The following is a 19,551-nucleotide window of genomic DNA, read 5'->3' as shown; positions in this document are numbered from 1 at the left end:
TAATGTCCTCAGTGCCCCTGGTTATGCTACATCTGGGCCTAGATGCACTGTGGAAGAATTAAAATAAGAAGTTCTGGCAGCAGCTGGAATGCACCAGTTGGAGCACTGGTTGGGTGTGTAGCCAAAACTCCTACATTGCACAGCACTATGATAAGTGGAGGGTCCCACAATGTGAGTGTGGGGGCCACCTGCGCAACCAACAAACCTATCATCACTGTAGAAAAGGTCCTTTCTTTGATAACCAGATGTCTTCTCTCTAAAGATGGAAATACCTGGAGAAAAGCTCAGATAAGAACCTTACTTCCAGCCAGGTTCATACATGTTCACTTGTGATATTATTACAAAGGCTGAGTGCTATTTTGTATCATTATTTTTAAAAATGTGCTCAGAAAAAGCTGCTATTCAACTGGCTTCAATACCTAAATGAACCTCAGGGAGTTGCACCTTCTCAGAAATACTTTAATAGTACATAATTTTTGCATAAGTGGTTCAGAACACCCTGTGCCTGTTATGAACTACTGTATATTTGACATTTTGAACTGTTTCATGTTATTAAATAGAGATAAACTGGCTCTAGCTAGAATATAAATTGCACACTCCCCTGCCCCAACCCAAATACATACCTCTTCAAACGACAGTGCCACAATCCAACACAGAATTCAGTGGACCTGGGCCCATGCCTAAGGCTGCTAATCCACAAGTACATATATAAGCCCCACTGAAGCCAACAGCAATGCAGTCTGGCACACGGACACAGAACCTCAGCCACAGGGACCACATTTGGCCTTACATTGTTTCCCAGATAAGTATGTCTCTTTCCCCAACCACCTATTAATACGCAGTTTTTTCCCCACTCTCACAATCTGAAATGTTTTGTTTAAAGCATTGTTTTTGGCAGTGAGAGCTTTAGACTAAAATGTTATTACAGTACCTGTATTATTATCTATTTGGTATTTTGGCCATGCCACTTTTGCCTTCGGATCTGTCTCTACAGGAAAGCAGGCTCTTATGAGTTTCTCCAAGAGGGATTCAGACGTCAAAGGGAGATGTTGAAAGAGATTCAATACCCTGGTTTAGCATGACATGGACAAACATCAACAAGCCTTGGTCTCATGGACTCCCTTCTGCCCAATCTTCCTCTGGCATAGCCAGAAAGATCAGCTTGGAATCTTTTGCTTACCCACAATTTGTCAGATCACCTGAAGCAATAAACAATGCTTAATGTTAACTTTGTTTGGTAGGAATGGTTCCAAATTGGAACCATATATAAATATATAAACCAAATATAATGAATATCAATAGTTTGTTCATTTGGACATCCTAATAACCTGTGGTTAAGCAAAAGCAAAGGTTTTGAACCCCTCCTTGCAGCTGTATCATGGCTCTGGCAAGACTTCTTCAGGCTTACTCATGTCATGCTGACCTATGTTATTTCAAAACATAGTCACTAAAACTTCAAAGTATACATAGGTTCTGGGTACGTCTCTATCTTGGATTAAGGCCAGCATCTTTAGGAATGATCCACATGAAGTTTCTGTCTGTAGCTTTTTTCAAGCTTTTTTTGTATCACAGAAAGGAATTCTATGACACGTAATAGGAATGTGAATCCTGACTTTGATTTCAATACTTTTTATCAGCTTCTAAGAATAACTGCTGACCTAATTTCATTAATGCTATGAGAGTTTCATAGCTTCTCTAGGATTCAATTCTTTTCTCAAAGAAGAGCAAATGTTTCCAAACTCAGTAGTTCTACTTAAAAAAAAAAAACAATGCCAAAATCAACCATAAATATATTGTCTTTTTCCCCTTGGAGTGGGTTTTTTTTCCCCCTTCTCACCTCAAGGAGTCTCTTGAAAGAAGTTTGGTATGTTTTTACATGTTCTCAGGAAAACCAAGAAAACCCCATGTGATGCAGAAGAGTCTATTTTAAGTGTTGTACTTTCTATTGTACTCATATTTTCAAGTCAATTAGAGCTCAAGTATCTTTGAAGTCACAAGAATTTGTGCCCATTTTTTATTTATATTTTATGTATGTTATAGTTTTAATTCACCTTAGCCACAGATTTTCAGGATAGTAAAAACAAGACACAGTCCAATTTATCAAAACCAATGGAATATGATCCCACTGAAAATACAAAAACATTATATAGTGCCAATTAAAATTACCTTGAAATGGTAATGTCACTGTCCACTGAGGCATGGACTACGGTCACCATAGGAAGGCTCTCAAAATCCATGGTCTCCTCCTGCCAGAGGTCACCATATGACATGTCCCAACCAATCATGTTGTGATTTTTCCTCTAATGGCCACTGTGTGTGGCACCTCTAAATGTGATGGCAAATGCTTCCAATACAACCATGATGTATCTGGTAGCATTTTGTAAGAACAGAAACACTGTTTTTACACTATGTAGACATGCACATGGTGGGCATGTCGTGAGCAGAGCCAGCTAGAGCCAGGGGTCAGACTAGATGGCCTGGGAGACCCCTTCTGACTTGCTCTGTTTCTATATATCTATGTTTCTATTTCTGAGAGCACCAAGACCCGTTCTTTCCTGCTGAAGTATAGTCCAAACATGATCTGCAAGAGAAGGAAAATCTTTGATTTCTAAATTGAATCAATACTTGTAAATTAGTTTATATGCAAATATTATGCAAAATATATTTAATGATGCACTTCTTCTTTTTTGGCAATGTGTTAAAAGCCACCCTGAGCCACCAGCTGCTAGGAAGCCATTCCTTAGTTTTATTTTAAGGATCAAGAGTGCAATTAGGTAGGTCTACACAGGGCTTTATGGTGATCTGATGTAACATGAATCAGTACATCTAATAAGGTACTTGCTATTTAGTTGATATTGTGTTTCTACATCCCTACACATCTCTGATGTGCACTTTACTACAAGAATAGCAGTTAGATGGTATTGCAGATATCTTCTGTAGTAGACTTCACTTTCTTGGTATATACCAACTCTCCTTTCCTGCCCCCAGATAATCAAACTGCCGTGGATAAAAAGTGGCATATTTAAATAAAACATATTTATTTTATATGTTGTGTTTCTATATGGAAATGCTAGTAAAAAGGCAGAAATATTCTAACCCATTTCAAAATTTGCTGCAATATTTAGCATATAAGCCCTTAAAGTTCTCAGAACTAGTAACCAGGATAGGTTAGTACTGGGATTTTCATAGCCAAGTACAACATTTAACAAGCTTTTGGCCTGAACATTACACTTTTATATTCATATTGTCTTTTTTCACCTTGTTCAGGACATATACTATGGATGTGTTTGCTGATAATTCAGAATTACAGAGGGTACTGAGTGTGCTACACAAGGACCCACAATGCTCAACTTGTAAAATAGTTGCCTGAAATTTGAAGTCATTGAATAAAATAGCAGCAACTCTTGTTATGTTCCAGTATTGGTTTTCTCATATTGGCAGGTGGGTAGGGGGTAAAGGGAAGAGTGGAAAGTAAATGTGTCATAATTATTACAATATTATGGCCCCTGTAGGACCTTTTTGTAAGCCACACTCAAAAAATCAAATCAAATCAGAAACAAATGCCTTCTCAGTTTGACAGGAGTAAATGGAAAGTAATCCCATCGCAGCAATTTAAAAGAAATATCATTTTATTGATCACAAAATATAGTGTCCCTCAGCTGTTTAATAAAAATGGAATCATTCATAAAAATAAATCCTGAACTATTCTACATGAGTACCAATGCAGAAAAGAAAAATATGGAGTACAATCTAGTGTGCTCAAAAGTAGATCTGTAGCAAAATTGTAATATTCTACATCATTGCGACAAAAAATGCGCAAACAAAAGGATCACTGTAGCCCACCATGGCTCATTAAAGCTACAGTGAAGCATAGGGGATGCCGGCAGCCATGTTGATTATACAGCCCTTGGCAGAGGTAAGATGAAATATGCTTTTATATCATGTTCATGTTTTAACTTTAACTTACTTGCTTGTAGTTTGGGCATCTTCAAAAGGGTTTTAAAATGTTGTTGTTGTTGTAGCCTGCAAGTAACCCGGATAAAAACACCACAAAAGCAGAAAGTGCCTGGCTCTTCAGAATATGGTATGGCTTTGACCATAAGTATCCTCTTATCATGTTAGCAACCGTGACTCATAGAAAGTAATTCCATTAAAGAAGAAAATAATGGAGATAAACTTAGTAGGGTAACTAGATATTCCTTTCATTTTTAAGTACGGTGTGAAATTGAATCATATTGCTGTTACAGAGAAGAAAAAAACAGCTGTGAGTTCAAAGAAGGCTCTGAAATAGAAAACTGCTGTCACAGAACTTTTCAAGACAGTGAGAGGGAATAAGGCTGAGTACTTCTAACCTCAATAAAAAAAGTATTCAGTGTTTACAACAAATCAATAGTTTTGAAGTTCTTAGAAATAAAATGGTTATTTATTTACTTTCTTAAGGGAATAATCCTAAACCCGGGGAGGCTGCTTGTGAACTTAGTGGATGCTCCTATCCACAGATGCAGAGAGGGACCACAGGCACAGGCCTCCACAGTGTGGCAGCAACCTCTCCAGTGTCGTGGCTCAGTTACCTACAGTGTCCTATATGTGGCAGCCATGATGAAGCACTTTAGAGCAATGCTAGGGGCACGCCAGCAGAGGAGATAGATCTGCAGCCGCCTCTAGGCTCCTTTTGGTTGATGAATTCTGTTGATTCCGTTCTACCCCACTGTTGGTCTGAGCTGTTAAATTTTAGAAATGATGGATATTCCACCACAGATCTCTCTCTCTCTCTCTCTCTCTCTCTCTCTCTCTCTCTCTCTCTCTCACACACACACACACACACACACACAAAGAGGACAAATAGAGTTGCTCTAAAACATTCCAAAAGAAACTGGATAGCCATCTGAGTGGGATGGTGTAATGTGGTGTCCTGCAAGAGCAGGGGGTTGGACTCGATGGCTTTCATGGCCCCATCCAACTCTACGATTCTATGATTCTAAGTTAATTTCTATACTGCTTTTTAACCCACATAGGTCTACAAAATGGCTTATGAAAGTAAAAAAACTTGACAGCATCATCAAATGATACTATATTATTCTTATTTATTTATGTAAGCCATCCTGAGGCCTACACAACAGGACAGCATACAAATATTATATATAAATAAATAAATAAATAAATAAAACAAGCAATACTAAAATTCATGCAAGCAATACTAAAATTCAGAAAGCCAACAAACAATCTGACCTCAAGCATAAAATTGTAAAACCTCCCTGAGACATGACAGTGTGAAGGACGGCACATAAATGTTTTAAATAAATAAATAAAGACTCCTCACTGAAGTTTGAAAATTTAAAGAGAAAAATATAATAAGCATCCCTTGGGAGAGTTTCAAAACTTTTGTGGTACCACAGGGAAGAAGATCCTGCCTTCCATGCTAGCCACCTCCACCTTTGCTCCACAAAGAGCAGGGAATAAGGAGCAGCACTGACACTGAAGACCTAAGTGTGCGGGTACATGTTTATTTAGGTATGCATGTATTTATTACATAAGTTAATATGGAAGGAATCTACACGATGATGTACCCAGCTCTCATTTTATTAGGACTACATTGCCCACTCCCGCTTTAAACGTTAAAAACAGTGGCTTGAACTAGAACCAGAAACCTAGAGGGAGAGAGAGACATCGGCTCCTGATCAACTTAGGAATGAATCTGTATTCCACAGAAATGAAGAAATATGAATTTTGATGTTGCTGATAAATCCATTTCTGCTGTTAAAGTTATTGCTGTTGTTTCAGTACTGAAATTGGTTGCACTGGCAAAGTAGCACACAGCATCCAAGCTACTGCAATGCCTGTCTTTGCACACCCATAAGGATCTCAGCTGAGAACATGCAGTAGATAAGAACATCAGTTGGTGCTCCTGGGCTGGCAAGGTCCACTTTCTCCATGGGGCACAAATCTGGTCACTTATGCAGCCCTAGTGAACAAGCAGAACCCCAAGCAATATGGGGTTCAGTGGTTCAAGAAGGAGAATACTGCTCCTGGCTTAGCAGGAATAGGAATAGGTTAGCATGGTCCTGGGTGGAAAAGGGGAAGCATGAGAGGTTAGGAAATCCTGTGGATAAAAAAGAAAAAGGGCCATATAAGTCAGTGTACTTCAAATGTATAGGGTGTGTACTTCAGGTGCAGAAAGTTACAGATTTATTCCCTAGCAGAGGTGTTGCTAGGGATTAAACAGATATGGAACCCATGCCAATAGGACACAGAGGTGTATATATCATGTGCAAATATAAAAATAATTGATAGGATTTCTTTAAATTGCTCAGAAATTGAACCCATCCAATTAATTTCGCATCCAAACCACCTCAAATAAACTAAGTTCTTCCATTGTTTTGTCCCCTCATCATCCCAAACCAATGATTGTTATTCCCTCCATTGTATTGCCACACATACAACTATGAAGCAGTGTTGCAGCATGTAGGAAGGGGAGAGCTAACCTCTTCCTTGCCAGTTGCATTCCCCATTGAGACTTGCCCCCGGTATAGCAATTAAGCTGAGGGAAAAAATCTTCTTTTTTCATCCATAGACACAAGACTCTATGGAATACATCCAGAGTTCTGAGAATAGATTTAGGACTCAGACCTAGCAAGAGTCCAGGCTTAGCAACATTGTCATTTCCACTTAAGGGGACCACATATAGCAGGTAATGGAGCCGCCCCGAGGCTGTTGTAAGCCCCTCCGAGGCTTCGGCGAATGGGGCAGCATAAAAATGTTTTAATTAATAAATAAATAATGGAAAAGCATTGCTGGAAAGTCTGGAGAGCCACAAACAGCCATTGTTTGGGATGTACAAATGGAGCAAAAGCCATTCTGCACATGTTTTGTGGATTTCAAGATAGTTTCCACTCTGTCATCTGCCCATTGATGGACTTATAATTCACACAAATGTGTTTGTGCATATTTGCAAAAATTCACATTCAAGTAAAAGAATTTACATAAAACAGCCAAAAATAACAAATCTACCTGAAACAAGTACTTTAACATGTTAGTCTATGTTTTTTATTTCGTGCTGCTACAATATTATATTATAATATATAATATTATAGATTATATTCTTCCCTATAATATTAGGAAAGAAAGGCTACTGAGCCTAAAGAGTGGTGTACATGTAGTGCCATGTATGGGATTTGGCAGAGAAAAGACATGCCCTGTGAAGCCACCTAAAACTTAAATGAACCCATAAAAATAAAAAAATAGTGCTATTCTGTATTTAAAATACAGTTTAAATTATGTAGCACATCAGAAAAGTTACATTGACTTTAAGGACTGTTTGAACAAAATGGTCTAAGAGGTCAGCACTGGGGGGCTGGCCAGATAAGCTTCCCCTGATAGGCAGTTCCAAACTCTGGATACAGCCGCTGAGAAAGTTTTTTCTCAAATTCTGGACAAATGTACATCAAATGTTCTTGGAAGGACAGGGAGAAGAACCACTCAAAAACATCTCAACATCCAGGCAGGTACATATGAGAATATACTAGTCCTCAAATAACCTGAACTTGTCAGCACAGCGATATATCTGAATAGTACATAACACAGCTACTTTACAAAGTCTATAAAGGGAATTTTATAAAGCCCCTTTTTTATTTCTTCCCATAGAACTTCCTTATTACCTCCTTTTCGAAATTAAAGTTTGAAACTTTTGTGGAAAGTGTGAGTAAATAAGCTTTCAGATATAGATTCCTGAATTTTTGTTGGTTTGTTTTCATTTTTCAGGCACAGCTAAAAATTCAATTTGCAATGCAGTATAAAGGGAAAGAAGGTTTTTAAAAATTGATGCCAAGTGGGATCATAGGACATATGCTGATTCTTCAGTAGGAAAAGTCTTTGACTGTGGATGTTTTAAAGGACATAATCTAGTCCACTTCACTGAAGGCAGAAAAAAGAAAGACTGAGTGTAGAAACTAGAAAGTGAGATTAAACATTGTGTGAAGTTCTGAGTTTCTATTAGACACATCAAAGGCAAAGGGAGGGAAAGGCGTACACACAGGCCCAACAAATGGGCTTCTGCAGGTAATGGTGTACTCCAAACACCTTTCCTACAGACCTTAATACTTAGGTGAATTTCTGACAGGAAAAATAATCACTTAGATTTCAAGGTCTGAAGTTATTTAGGATGTTACAGATTGAAAACCATTCCTTCAGCTGAGCTTGGAAAGGAACTCACAACCTATGCAAGTCTTTCAAGACAGGTGTAATATGGTTGTGATATGATGCACCAGAATTTTGCATGAATTGAAACTTCATATGCTCTTCAAAGGTAGCCCCATATACAGTGCATCACAATAGTCTAAGCATAATGCAAGAAAGGCATGGGTAATTGTTTCAAATAACAAACTCAGGAAGGGTTGCAGCTGGCACACCCTTGTGCAAATACATTCCTTGCCACTACCACCTCCTGAAGATTTAGGGACGGTAAGGTAGGACACTCCCAAGCTACTAACTCAATCCTTCAGAATGAAGGAGACCCTTTCCAGACCAAGAGAATCTTCAGGTCAAGCTTCCTGCTAGTCAAAAACACATTCATCTTGTTTGTTTACCCTTCTCTAATCCATTATGTAACCCAGGAAATGTTCATGGTTTTCAACAGCTTCCCTCATGTTCAGTGAAAATAGAGCTGGGTGTCTTCAGCCTATTGATTGCCCCTTCCTACAAAGCTCTGACCTCTCCTTGATGTGCATGTAAATGCTAAATAGCTTAGAAGACTTTGTGGGGCACCATGGAGCAACAGCCGTGGAATCAAACAGGAATCCCTCATAGTGTTGTGATGAAGCTCTATGGGATCTGTCTCTCTAGTGTTCACTGTCTTCCTCTCGTGCTTGGCACGGTCTTGGGAAGCAAGCCAAGCCAAATCAAGTCATGAGGAAGTCCACAAATGTCCATGGAACAAAGCTTGTGCAACTGGAAGTCTTCTTCCACATCATGTGCAGCAGAGGAATGTTGCTTGTGCCATGGTCACATGCAGCTGCATCCCTGAGGGGTGCCACATGAATGCTGTGAATGCACACCAGGAACTCAGACCTGTGGCCCCAGTAAAGCAGATCAGGGTCTGGGCAGCTGAGCCCAGAAAATCTGTCAGACTCCTGCTTCCAATACAGATTCCTCGGCATTCCTAATCCCCCAGTACTACCCAACCTACCAGAGCCAAGGATTGTGCATTTAGCTCCACCCTATCAGATTCCTGGATTCAAGGAAAACTTTCTATAGCAAAGGTCTTATGACTGCCTCTTGTAAACAAGAGGGACCAACTCCTTCCTGCAAAGAGACATTAATTGATTCCCCTAACCAGTTTAGTCAGTTCAGAAGGGCAAGGGTTGAATTCGATAATGAGCTAGTTAATGGCTCATACTGCTCCCAGCACCTTGTCCACATCCTCAAGATATAAAGAATCAAATGGACTAGACAACCAGTTCTGGAGTTTCTGCTGTTAGGAGGTATAGAAATCTAATAAATGAAAAAATAGGACAAGTATTGTGGAGATTGCACCAGTCTGACCAACAATGCTATGTTCTCTGGCCCAGCACACAATCTACCTGAACTGATTTTACCCTGTAAAAAAATGGAATTTGAACCTAGAAAGAACAAATGGAGCTTGAGGGAGAGAGGGAGGAGAAATAAGCTGGATCTGACAGAGAAACAGAAAACATTGAAAATTGAAAATGTTATAATGTGAAATGTTAAGAGCAGAAAGGAGATTCATGCTTCAGGTACTGAAAGACAAGAGCCAGACAAAATTTGGAGATGAAACTAATGGGAGACATGTAAGACCTGAAGAGATTGTTGGGTCTCCAATATAGACACGTGATAAATCTTTCTTTTGATTTTGATCTTTTGAAATCTTTCAAAGTCTTCTTTGTTGGAAAATAATTTGGAAACTGTCTTGAAATGAAAGCACATTTACATTCTAAAAAGCTATTTCTCCTTCCTGTTACAAGCAGGTGCCTTTCTTTGGTGTTCTCATTTACTGCAACCACTGCCCTAATATTATTGTACAAATATATTTTCAATCTAAAGTCTTTTTTCTACATCTTCTTTCTGCCAACGACTCTACATGCAAATCTCTGAAAAGATGAATAGTCCAGGCTCCTATTGCTAGGACTGACAAATCTAAACATTTGCATATGCTGGAAGAAGCTTCCATTCCTTTGAGGTAGAGCAATCATATAGATAAAACAACTCTGCAATCTCTTTGTCCTCCCCTTAATACTGATAAGATACCCCATTTAAGGAAGCACCATGGTTTTGGTATGTTGTCCTCAAGAGAGGTTCCCCAAACAGGCTTACCTCACACACAAATTCCTACCTTGTCTTTGCCTGCTGTTGGCTTCCCCCAGATATTTCATATTTTATAAGTTAAATTTGTATTATTGTGAATATTTGAAATATTTCTATTCCATCCTATGTGGCTACTCATAAGCCTCTGCATGCAGAAGCTGACAGGCCTCCAATGGGAAAGGAGAAAAAACATGGACGTTAGGATTGCCACCACAATCCCTGGCTTTCCAAAAATATTAGATGTCTGATTTTGGCTGTCTAAATATTTTCCATCTCCTCATGAGAAAGAGGCTCAAGCGCAGCCAGGATTCTTCTCTAAATTCCTCACTCTTCTTCTTACCCCCAGCTGATATAATGAACACTCCTTGGGGGAGATTATTGGACCAGTTTTCCCTTCAGTTCTTTCCAACTCTCTGTTCATAATCTACACAGGCCTTTTCCAAGCATGGGTTCCCAGATAATATTGGATTGCAACTCCCATCACCTGTTATTATTTGTCTTGCCTTGCTGACTGGGAATAATGGCAAATGTAGTTCAACAGCATCTGGTGACTCACAGTTGGATTAGCTGCTATAGACATTACAGAAAGAATTAAGCAAGATCTCCCAATTAACTCTCAAAATTGGAAGCAGCAGAAAAAAGCCCTATCTATTAAAAGGCAACAAGCCATGGCTGTGATAAATTTGTGACTTGATATTTTGTTATAGGAATATAACTGTTCTCTCAGAATGTCATATTTATACCTGGGGCATGGAAAAGTTGTACAAGTCTTTTTCCCAATACACATACAAATAGAGATTGGGTTTGTTTGTTTGGGTGGGTTGTTTGTTTTGTTTTGTTTTGTTTTTACTTTACCACAGTTCCCTACCTTATTTGTAGAACTGAGGTGGGATTATTATGCTCAGCTATTCATAAAAATGGGAAGGCAGTAATCTTTTCTTTTAGCTTTGCAATGTGAACAACACTGAAGTTAGCAATAGAATATGCCAATGCTGAAGCTCCCGGGTTTACCTTTGTTGCAGAAACACTGAGAGTATATTATTCTACAAAAGCACAAAATTTGGCATCTGCTATAGAACTGGAAGAGCTAGAAAGTATAAGATTCATAACACGAAGATAGTTTATAAGATGAAGAGTTTAGTGTCTTCAAATGGGCACTGGACAGGGCTTCACTCACCCATTTTTTATGTTCAAACTGAAGTATGAGTGCAGAAAGTGAAGTTCATTTGGGGTTGCAGGATAGAAGTATTCTGGTAGAAGAAAATTGTATTTGACTTTGACTTCATTACTATGATAGTTCATATTTTCACAGCCAAAGTTCAAAGTTCCAATTTAGTACAGTGGAAAGTGTTACAGTTTCAACCAATTAAAAGGACTGATTTAGAATTGGGGTCTTGTAATTAAAGGAAATTTTAAGATACGGGAGTGTGATCCTTAGGAAGTGGTGCTAGTTTCAGCCCTGTATCTGTGACATAAGTGATGATCATGAATGACATAACTTCATTTCAGAATGGTCAGAAATCGCCTCAGTTCCAACATAACTGGTGAATTTGGACAGTCTACAATTATGCATACTATTGTCAAACAGATACAACTGGTTTCATCCATGTCGCTAATGATGTAATTATTAGGTTCAAGAATGAGGTTGGGGGAGGGAATAAATACATTATTACCAACATGAATACAGTTGCCCCAGCAGCTGATCATACGGCTAGCCAAACGTACATCTTAGTACCTGTTGAAGTAAACATTTTGACATTGCGTCTCATGGAGAAGTGGTACATGGCAGGCAGAGTCCCAGGCATATAAAGTACCAGGACAAGGAAGCAGAAATGGAAGAATTAAATTAGAAACAGCCAAACTGACATGATACAACAACTCATCATGAAAAACTAGCAACAGTGTGGTATCATGTCATCTGCACCCAGACTACTTTCTGCAGGGTGGCATGTTACTTGGAGACGAGCCACCCCGATAACAGATGGGTCGTTCTAGGTGTTATTCACTCCATGATGTATTATTGTGTATTGTTGCATTACGTGAACCCAGGAATGCAATTTCATCATATGTTACAGGGATCAACTAGTAAGCTTCTAAACAACAGTAAACCCGCCCCCTCCCAAAACAAACCCAAAACCAAAACACCGTGCCACTCTTCACAATGTTGACATTACTGAGGCCACTGACAGCCCTTTCACCAGTGCCTAAGCAGCACTGTGGAGTACCTGTGACTGGTTTGCCATGCTTTTTTTTCACCCAGCCTCGGAAAATTTTACAGATGTGTTCATTACTCCATAAAGAGAAGATATTGCCCCTCACTTTCTGAGACTCCTTTTCAGAGCACCTACTGCTGAAATTACTGTGGGTTCCTGACAGTTGCTAAAAACTATAGACAATATATACAAATTTGATGTCTAGGAAGTAGATGGAGGGAAATTCTACATAAATTAAAAGGCTGGAAAATAAACGGAGGGGAAATTTACAAATTACATTGACTGTTCCTTTACTGCAGGTACATATATTTGCCTTCAGTTTCTTCCTAGACCTAAAATCTTTGCATAATACCCCTCTATTTATTTACCATCCATTAAATGTGCATGTATTTCCCTGTCGAAAAATTGTGCAAATATCCCTAACCATTTTTAAATGTTAGCAAGGTTGAAGAAAGGACAGAGCAAATGGGAGCTCCAGCAGCAGTAATACTTAAACCTGCCCCTTCCCAAGGGGCCACATGCACTCCATCCCACCCAGCTGCCGCCTCAGAATTGTTGGGGAACAGTTTGGAGGGAGGCTACCAAGGAGGCTACCAAGGAGTTGCATCAGTACCTGCTCTGAAAAGGAGCTGCAAAAAGTGTGGGGAAACAATATCTTCCTTTCCTGGATTATGCAGAGACTCAGAGAAGTGTTGAAAAGGTGGCGGGTGCTAAGTGTCAGTTCAACACTTAAAAGTGACAGGATCATACAGCAATGGAGGAGATACTGCCCTTTCTTTTTGGATGCTCCTACTTTTTCCATTTCCCTCATTTTTCAATGCTTTTCAGTTGACATCTCAGCAATGGTCCCCAGCAAGGGTGTGCTAATTAGCCGGTATACAGTTGCATCTAAGCAGTTTCCATGTTAAGTTACCTGCTCTTCCTTCCTACTCTGTTTGACTGCTGAAACTTATAAGGCAATTGACCAGGCAAGAATATGCCTATTGAATATAAATAAGGGCATATTTGTACAGTTGCAGAATGTGTATGTGTGTTATATATATCTATATATGTATTCATATTGTATATGTGCAGATAGATGGGTGGATGGATTTCATCTATATGAACACATTTGTTCAGGGGTCAGGAAAAAATATGACCCAATGCATTTTTAAGGGTCTGCAAAAATACAAAATTAAGGAATGAAATCAAGTAGTGATCTTAGCAGGAAGAGGGAGAAAAGCAAGTTTCTGCCTTGAAAAGCACCAGAATACTAGCTGGAGAACTGAAGGGGAAGGAGGGAGGGAACAATCCATGGGAAGACTGATTTTCTGTTGGGTGCACCATAGGTGGTTCTGCAAACAACCCACACTATGCAACTTCTTCTAAGGGTGGCTTGTGTACCTGATAGCAAATAAACGTTCTGCAATTCAGAGAAATAATAATGGTAATAAAGAGATATAATTATGGAGATTTAGTAGACTTTTGAATGTAAAACTCAGATAGTTGGATATAATACAGAAAATGGTGCATACTTTAGATTCTATTTCTAGCTTTCTAATTATTTTTGGTAACATGAATCTATTCTTAGTATTTAGGATTCTCAATAATATTTAGCCTTCAACAGAGCATTTGTCAAATTTAATTAATTAATCAAAAATGTTGAAGCATCAGGTTTTGCATGTGGTTAAAACATAATCATTGACTGCAGTCATTGTTTTGCAGCATAGCTTGTGGGGTGGTGAGCCTTTATCTTGCTCACCAAAGCAAAGCCCTTGCGTGCCATGGAAGAATAGCTGGCAATCAAAGGGAATTTCTCCCTATGATCTTGAACTGAATCTGCTTTTCATCACAGGCTGTCACTGCCATGCTATGGGCATATACTTGAGAAAAGGCAGTAGATGCTTTATCAACAATTCAGAAGTGAAAAATCATGGCTGATTTTTAGTCTAGGTTTTAGCTGCATAGAAGCAAGATGCTTTAACTAATAGTAATATTCTGTTCCTTTGCATAGAAAAATAGATACACATGTTGTAGTGGGTCGTACATGCAAATTCCTAAGGAAAATAAGTTTGAACAACAGCAAATGAAACGGGATTAAGCCAGATGAACAGATAAAGAAAAGGAAATGGCTGATGCATTAAGCCCCAAGTATATAATGTTGTTGTCATGATTCTGGACTCTAACTAATTTTGCAACATATACTGTTTCCAGGTTTTGGAGGTCTCTTGGGTAAGACATCTTTCATGGCCCAATCTCTCAGTGAATCTACCTTCCACCACCATTATCACCAGCTGCTATTTCTCCTCATCCCCTTTGTTTTCATTGCTACCATTTCCTTGAGATTCAAAGCCCCAGTAAGCAAATAGGAATCTACTGTTCTCACTACCTGCCACTGTACTGATTGTCTAGGCCAGAATAAGAGACAGGTGACCAAACAGGATGCAAGAGTAAAAAAGGGGAGAAACTCCACCAGGGTCTTATCAGTGGCCCTTGTTGAAATGGTATATCATTGGCAAGTTCTGATCCATTCTACCCTAGACACTGTCCCTAGCTGCAGAACCACCATGACATGGAAGTGAGGTAGAGGGAAGGTCAAGAATACAGCATTCAAAATGGTCTGCTTTCAGTTCCCATTGCAAAAGATCCTGTGGATCTTCAGCCACCTTTGGACTGAACGTAAGTGCAGAAGCAGCAATTAAAGGGTCAATGTTTTTCACTTGGTGGTTCAGGACAGAGTAGGTAAAAAAAAAAAAGCAGCCCAAGACAATCTGATTAAGAAGGAAATTCAGGAGGAAAATCCCCCACTTGGCCCCTGCAAGACCAATATCATCCACACTGTCAGGGTTCAGACATGATTACCTACACTCACAGGTTGAGTATGGGTTGTGTGTGAGTTGAAATGTGAGTTCTTGAACCATGAATTTTTGCTGAAACATGGGTTATCATGTTGCCTAAACCCAGCTGCACCAACAGACCATGGCTTATTATCCAAAAACAACCTGCAAAGAGAGCACATGTTTTGTTGTTGGGTTGTGAATTGTGGGTTGTTCACCATGGTTTGTTACTGTAGCTGTGTTCTGACATGATGGCCCACATTTCAAGAGCGACCCATAGTTCAGCAATAAGCCACCTTCAACTCATGTTGTCTGAATCCAGTGACTCCCTCCTACCCTTGGTAGGAAGGTGAGTGCTGATAAAATAGCAAATGAGCTGAGGAAGCACAGGGCTGACTTAAGTAGCGCCCAAAGCTCCTCCCTATCATCAGTACTGTGATGCGGACAAACATAAAAGACAATCTCCCTGCATGTTCTCTACATATCATTAGAGAGGGACTGAATCAGGCATAGATGTCAATTTTTAAAAAAAATCAACTTCCAGATGAAGCTAGGAAAATTTATAATGTGCATGAAACATGCACATTTTTATAAGTTTTACTTTTTCTATAACTATCAAATGGTCTTTGAAAATAATTGAAATCTGGGGTGTGCAAAGTTGGGCTAGTTCTTTTTTTTATCTGGATTGATCCACGTGTTCATAAATAAATCATGACAGTTCACCTGTTTATTTTGAGCCCTATGAAAGATTTATGTAGCATTCACATTGTGAGCAAATCTGACATGATGATAGCACTTTGCTTGTGGATATTTGGTCTGAGGAGTGAATATTTTGGTATACTAGAAATTGTTTTTTTTTTTTTAATGATAAAATCTTACCTCCAGGTTAAATGTAAGCATATCTGATGTTGAAGTACATACACAACAAATCTAGAATAAATCTGTATTGGGCATGCATTAAGGATTTATGTTTACATAAAATTATTTCTGGCCTCTGCTGGTTAGTTATGAACTCCAGCAGCAAAAGAACAACTAATGGAGGTCTAAGGATCTATAGAAATCTGAAGGATGACCATAGAAAGGCAGAAACCACTGAAATGTTGTAGAATGGATTAAAGAGGAAGATGGAAGTACAATTTTAAAAGTCTCATTTCAGATTTCAGTACAAGGGAATGTTTCAGCCAGAATACTGGAATAAACTGCAGTATACTCTTCCAAGGGAAGAGTATTTATGTGCATTAAAAACTAGATTTTATAAAGCAACAGAAAATGACTTTGATCTACCCAAGGATAATCTAATAGGACTCTTCTTTCTCTCTCTACTGCCTGTCCTTTTAAGGATATATTAAAAGCACTAAAATTAAGATGTTCCAAAAACAGATGTTTTCTACTGGAAGGGCTTTGCATTGCTAGTCAGAAAGGCACTGCGGTGGCATTTCATGATCTTTAAAGACTTCATACTATTATGTGGTGCTTCAGCTTTTGAAGTAATAAATAATGGTTCATGTGGAGAAAACCCGAAAGTATTTTAGGAGCAACACTCAGAGTGAAGTATCAGTATTGAAGGCATGGCACAGAGGGAAAGGACAATTGAGTCTTCAGTATTACTTCCTACCAAGAGAAGACTGTGTTTATGTGAATACATGTTCATTGGTAAGCTGGAGAATACATTTCTCCTCAGACTGAACATTTTTGTTGTTTTGTTTTGTTTTTAATCCTCATGTAGATTTCCTTTGGTTTCTGTTTGAACAAGATAAGGCAGCATTTGTCCAGTTATATATAGTTTAGTGGCCATAATTCAGCAAAAGTTGTCTGTGAGTCATTGGTTTAAACAGCATGAGAGAGCAACCCTTTGGCCCATGGAAAGTGTTTAAGGAGCCACAGCTTGCTGGGGAAGGCCCCTCCGAGGCCTTCAAAGGAATTGCAACTTCAAAGATGGTAACCCACGCTCAGTTTTCCCTGTGTCTTCCCATATTTCCTGCCGAAAGCTCAGTGACATCTCTTCTCCTGAGGTCTGAGCTTGAATTTAATTATCATGTATTGATATATATGCCACCCCACTAGCCATTAGTTCTCTGGGTGGCTTACATCATTAAAATCCACAACAGCATAAAACCCTACAAAACACACATAACAATACACACAAGAGCCAATAACAATACGATCATAAAAAACTATCAAAAAGTGAGAAAACCAAGATAAGCAAGATACAAATAATAAATAGTAAAACAAAACCATTAAAATTTAATCATCTCAAAATCTATAATTAAAACAAATTGGCAGCAGCACATTTACATAAAAATTAAAACATTAATAAAAATCAAGAAATCACCTAACTAAAATAACTATTGGCCAGATATGTCTTTACTGCAGAGACGAATGCAGAGGAGGGTTTCAGACCACAGTGACCAGGCTGGACTATATGGGGAGAGGCATTCCCTTAAATAGCCTGGCCCCAAGCCATTTTAGGCTTTACATGTAAATGTAAGCACTTTGAATTGGGCCCAGACAGCAATCAGCAGCCAATGTAGCCTTCATAGGACCAGTGTGATATGTTCACGGGTACCAGTCTTAATAAGCAGGTTTGCTGCCTGATTTTGGACATATTGCAAGGTCTGGACCATTGGCAAAGGCAGCTCCACATAGAGCACATTACAATAATCCATACTGGAGGTTACCAGTGCATGGATGACTGTGGCAAGGTTTCACTCATCTAAGTAGGGATGCAGCTCACAGATCAGCCGAAGTTAATAAAATGCATCCCAGGAAACAGAGTCCACCTGGGCCACAAGCAACAGATCAGAATTCAGGAGCACTACAAGGCTGTAAACCTGCTCCTTTAGGAGAGCATAACCCCATCCAAAATAGTTTGAAATTGCCCCAGTTGAACAAATGGATTCCCCCCTCAACAGCATTTCCATCTTACCTGGATTGAGCCTCAGCTTATTGGCCTATATCCAACCCATTACCAAGCTCAGACACTGGGTTCAGAACAGTCAATGCCTCACCTGGAGATGATGAAAACAAGAGGCGGAGCTGAGTGTCATCAACATACTGATGACAGTTCAGCCCAACCCTCCTGATAACCTCTCCCAGTGCTTCATGTAGATGTTAGAGTTTGGGGGCAAGATAGAGCCCTGTGGAACTCCGTGGTGCAAAGGCCATGACACAGGGCAAGAGTCCCCCAGTACCACCATCTGGCCAGGTAGGAGCAGAACCACCACATAGCAGCGCCCCCAACTCCCAACCCAGCCAGCCCTTCCAGAAAGATACCATTGTGATGGTATCAAAAGTCCAACACTGTCAGCATTATGCTACCCTAGGCTGTGCCCTATAAAGCACGTCTGTTCAGGAGTATGTATAGGTTTGCAGCTTCAGTCATGATTGACTAATTAGGTCCAGAGTTTTTATTATTCTGCTTCACACCAGCTGTGACCTTCTTTAAACCTTCTGTCAAAACCATTTGCTTAAATCTTAATTAGGCCTATTTAGAACAAGCATACACAATTTCCTAAATCTTTTGGCTTGGGGCAGTCCTATATGTGATAAGCCAGAGCCCTTCCAGAGTCACGCATGTGTCTGACCATATGGGGAAAAATTACAATGCACAAAGCTATAAGGGTGCATGAAACTGTATGTGCAACCTTGGCATTTACTTGATAGCAGTGGCTACAGGTGGTTGAAGCATTTGTTCTTTGTGAGTTCTGCCATGAAGTGACCTGACCCCATACTTCAAGGATTCAAGCTAATCCTTCTGGTATTCTCTGGTTTTCACACTTCCCAAAACTTCGAGCTGATGCACTGTTCAGCTCAAAAATGAATTTTAAAATATATTCTCAGATTAAGAATAAATGGGACAGAATGGATTTATACTTACCCATGGAAAATACATGCATTGGAAATATCTATTCAGCCATCTGCAATGAAAGCTGGAAAAAGTGTTCCTCGAATTATGCAAATTGCTGCACCTGTTTCCATGTACAGTCGGCACTAATGTTTCTCTATATGTCTACAAGCATGAATTGCATGTGCGCATGCAGGATAAACTGACTGGGTAAACCTTAATTACATTTGACATTGCATTTTAAAAAAATGAACAGGGACTACATCCAGATTGGAAGTCGTTTCAAAACCATGTTAAATACCAGCTAGATGAGGTGACTTTCTGCTTCTCTCAGGACCATGGCACAGGCCAAAATTATGGT

The 19,551-nt window shown here is 39.3% G+C and overlaps 1 protein-coding gene across 1 annotated transcript in view; it reads left to right on the top strand.

The window, feature by feature from the left end:
* SLC9A9 (solute carrier family 9 member A9) overlaps positions 1-19,551 on the top strand; it is a 332,462-nt gene that overhangs the window by 260,755 nt on the left and 52,156 nt on the right. Inside the window, exon 14 of the mRNA XM_044432976.1 lies at positions 4,023-4,102. Coding sequence (XP_044288911.1) covers positions 4,023-4,102 — 80 coding nt within the window. The remainder of the gene's footprint in view (positions 1-4,022; positions 4,103-19,551) is intronic.

Source organism: Varanus komodoensis, unplaced genomic scaffold (assembly GCF_004798865.1).
Source record: "Varanus komodoensis strain SLA01 unplaced genomic scaffold, ASM479886v1 scaffold25, whole genome shotgun sequence".
Lineage (NCBI taxonomy): Eukaryota > Metazoa > Chordata > Lepidosauria > Squamata > Varanidae > Varanus > Varanus komodoensis.
This window is presented reverse-complemented; position numbering and strand designations above follow the sequence as displayed.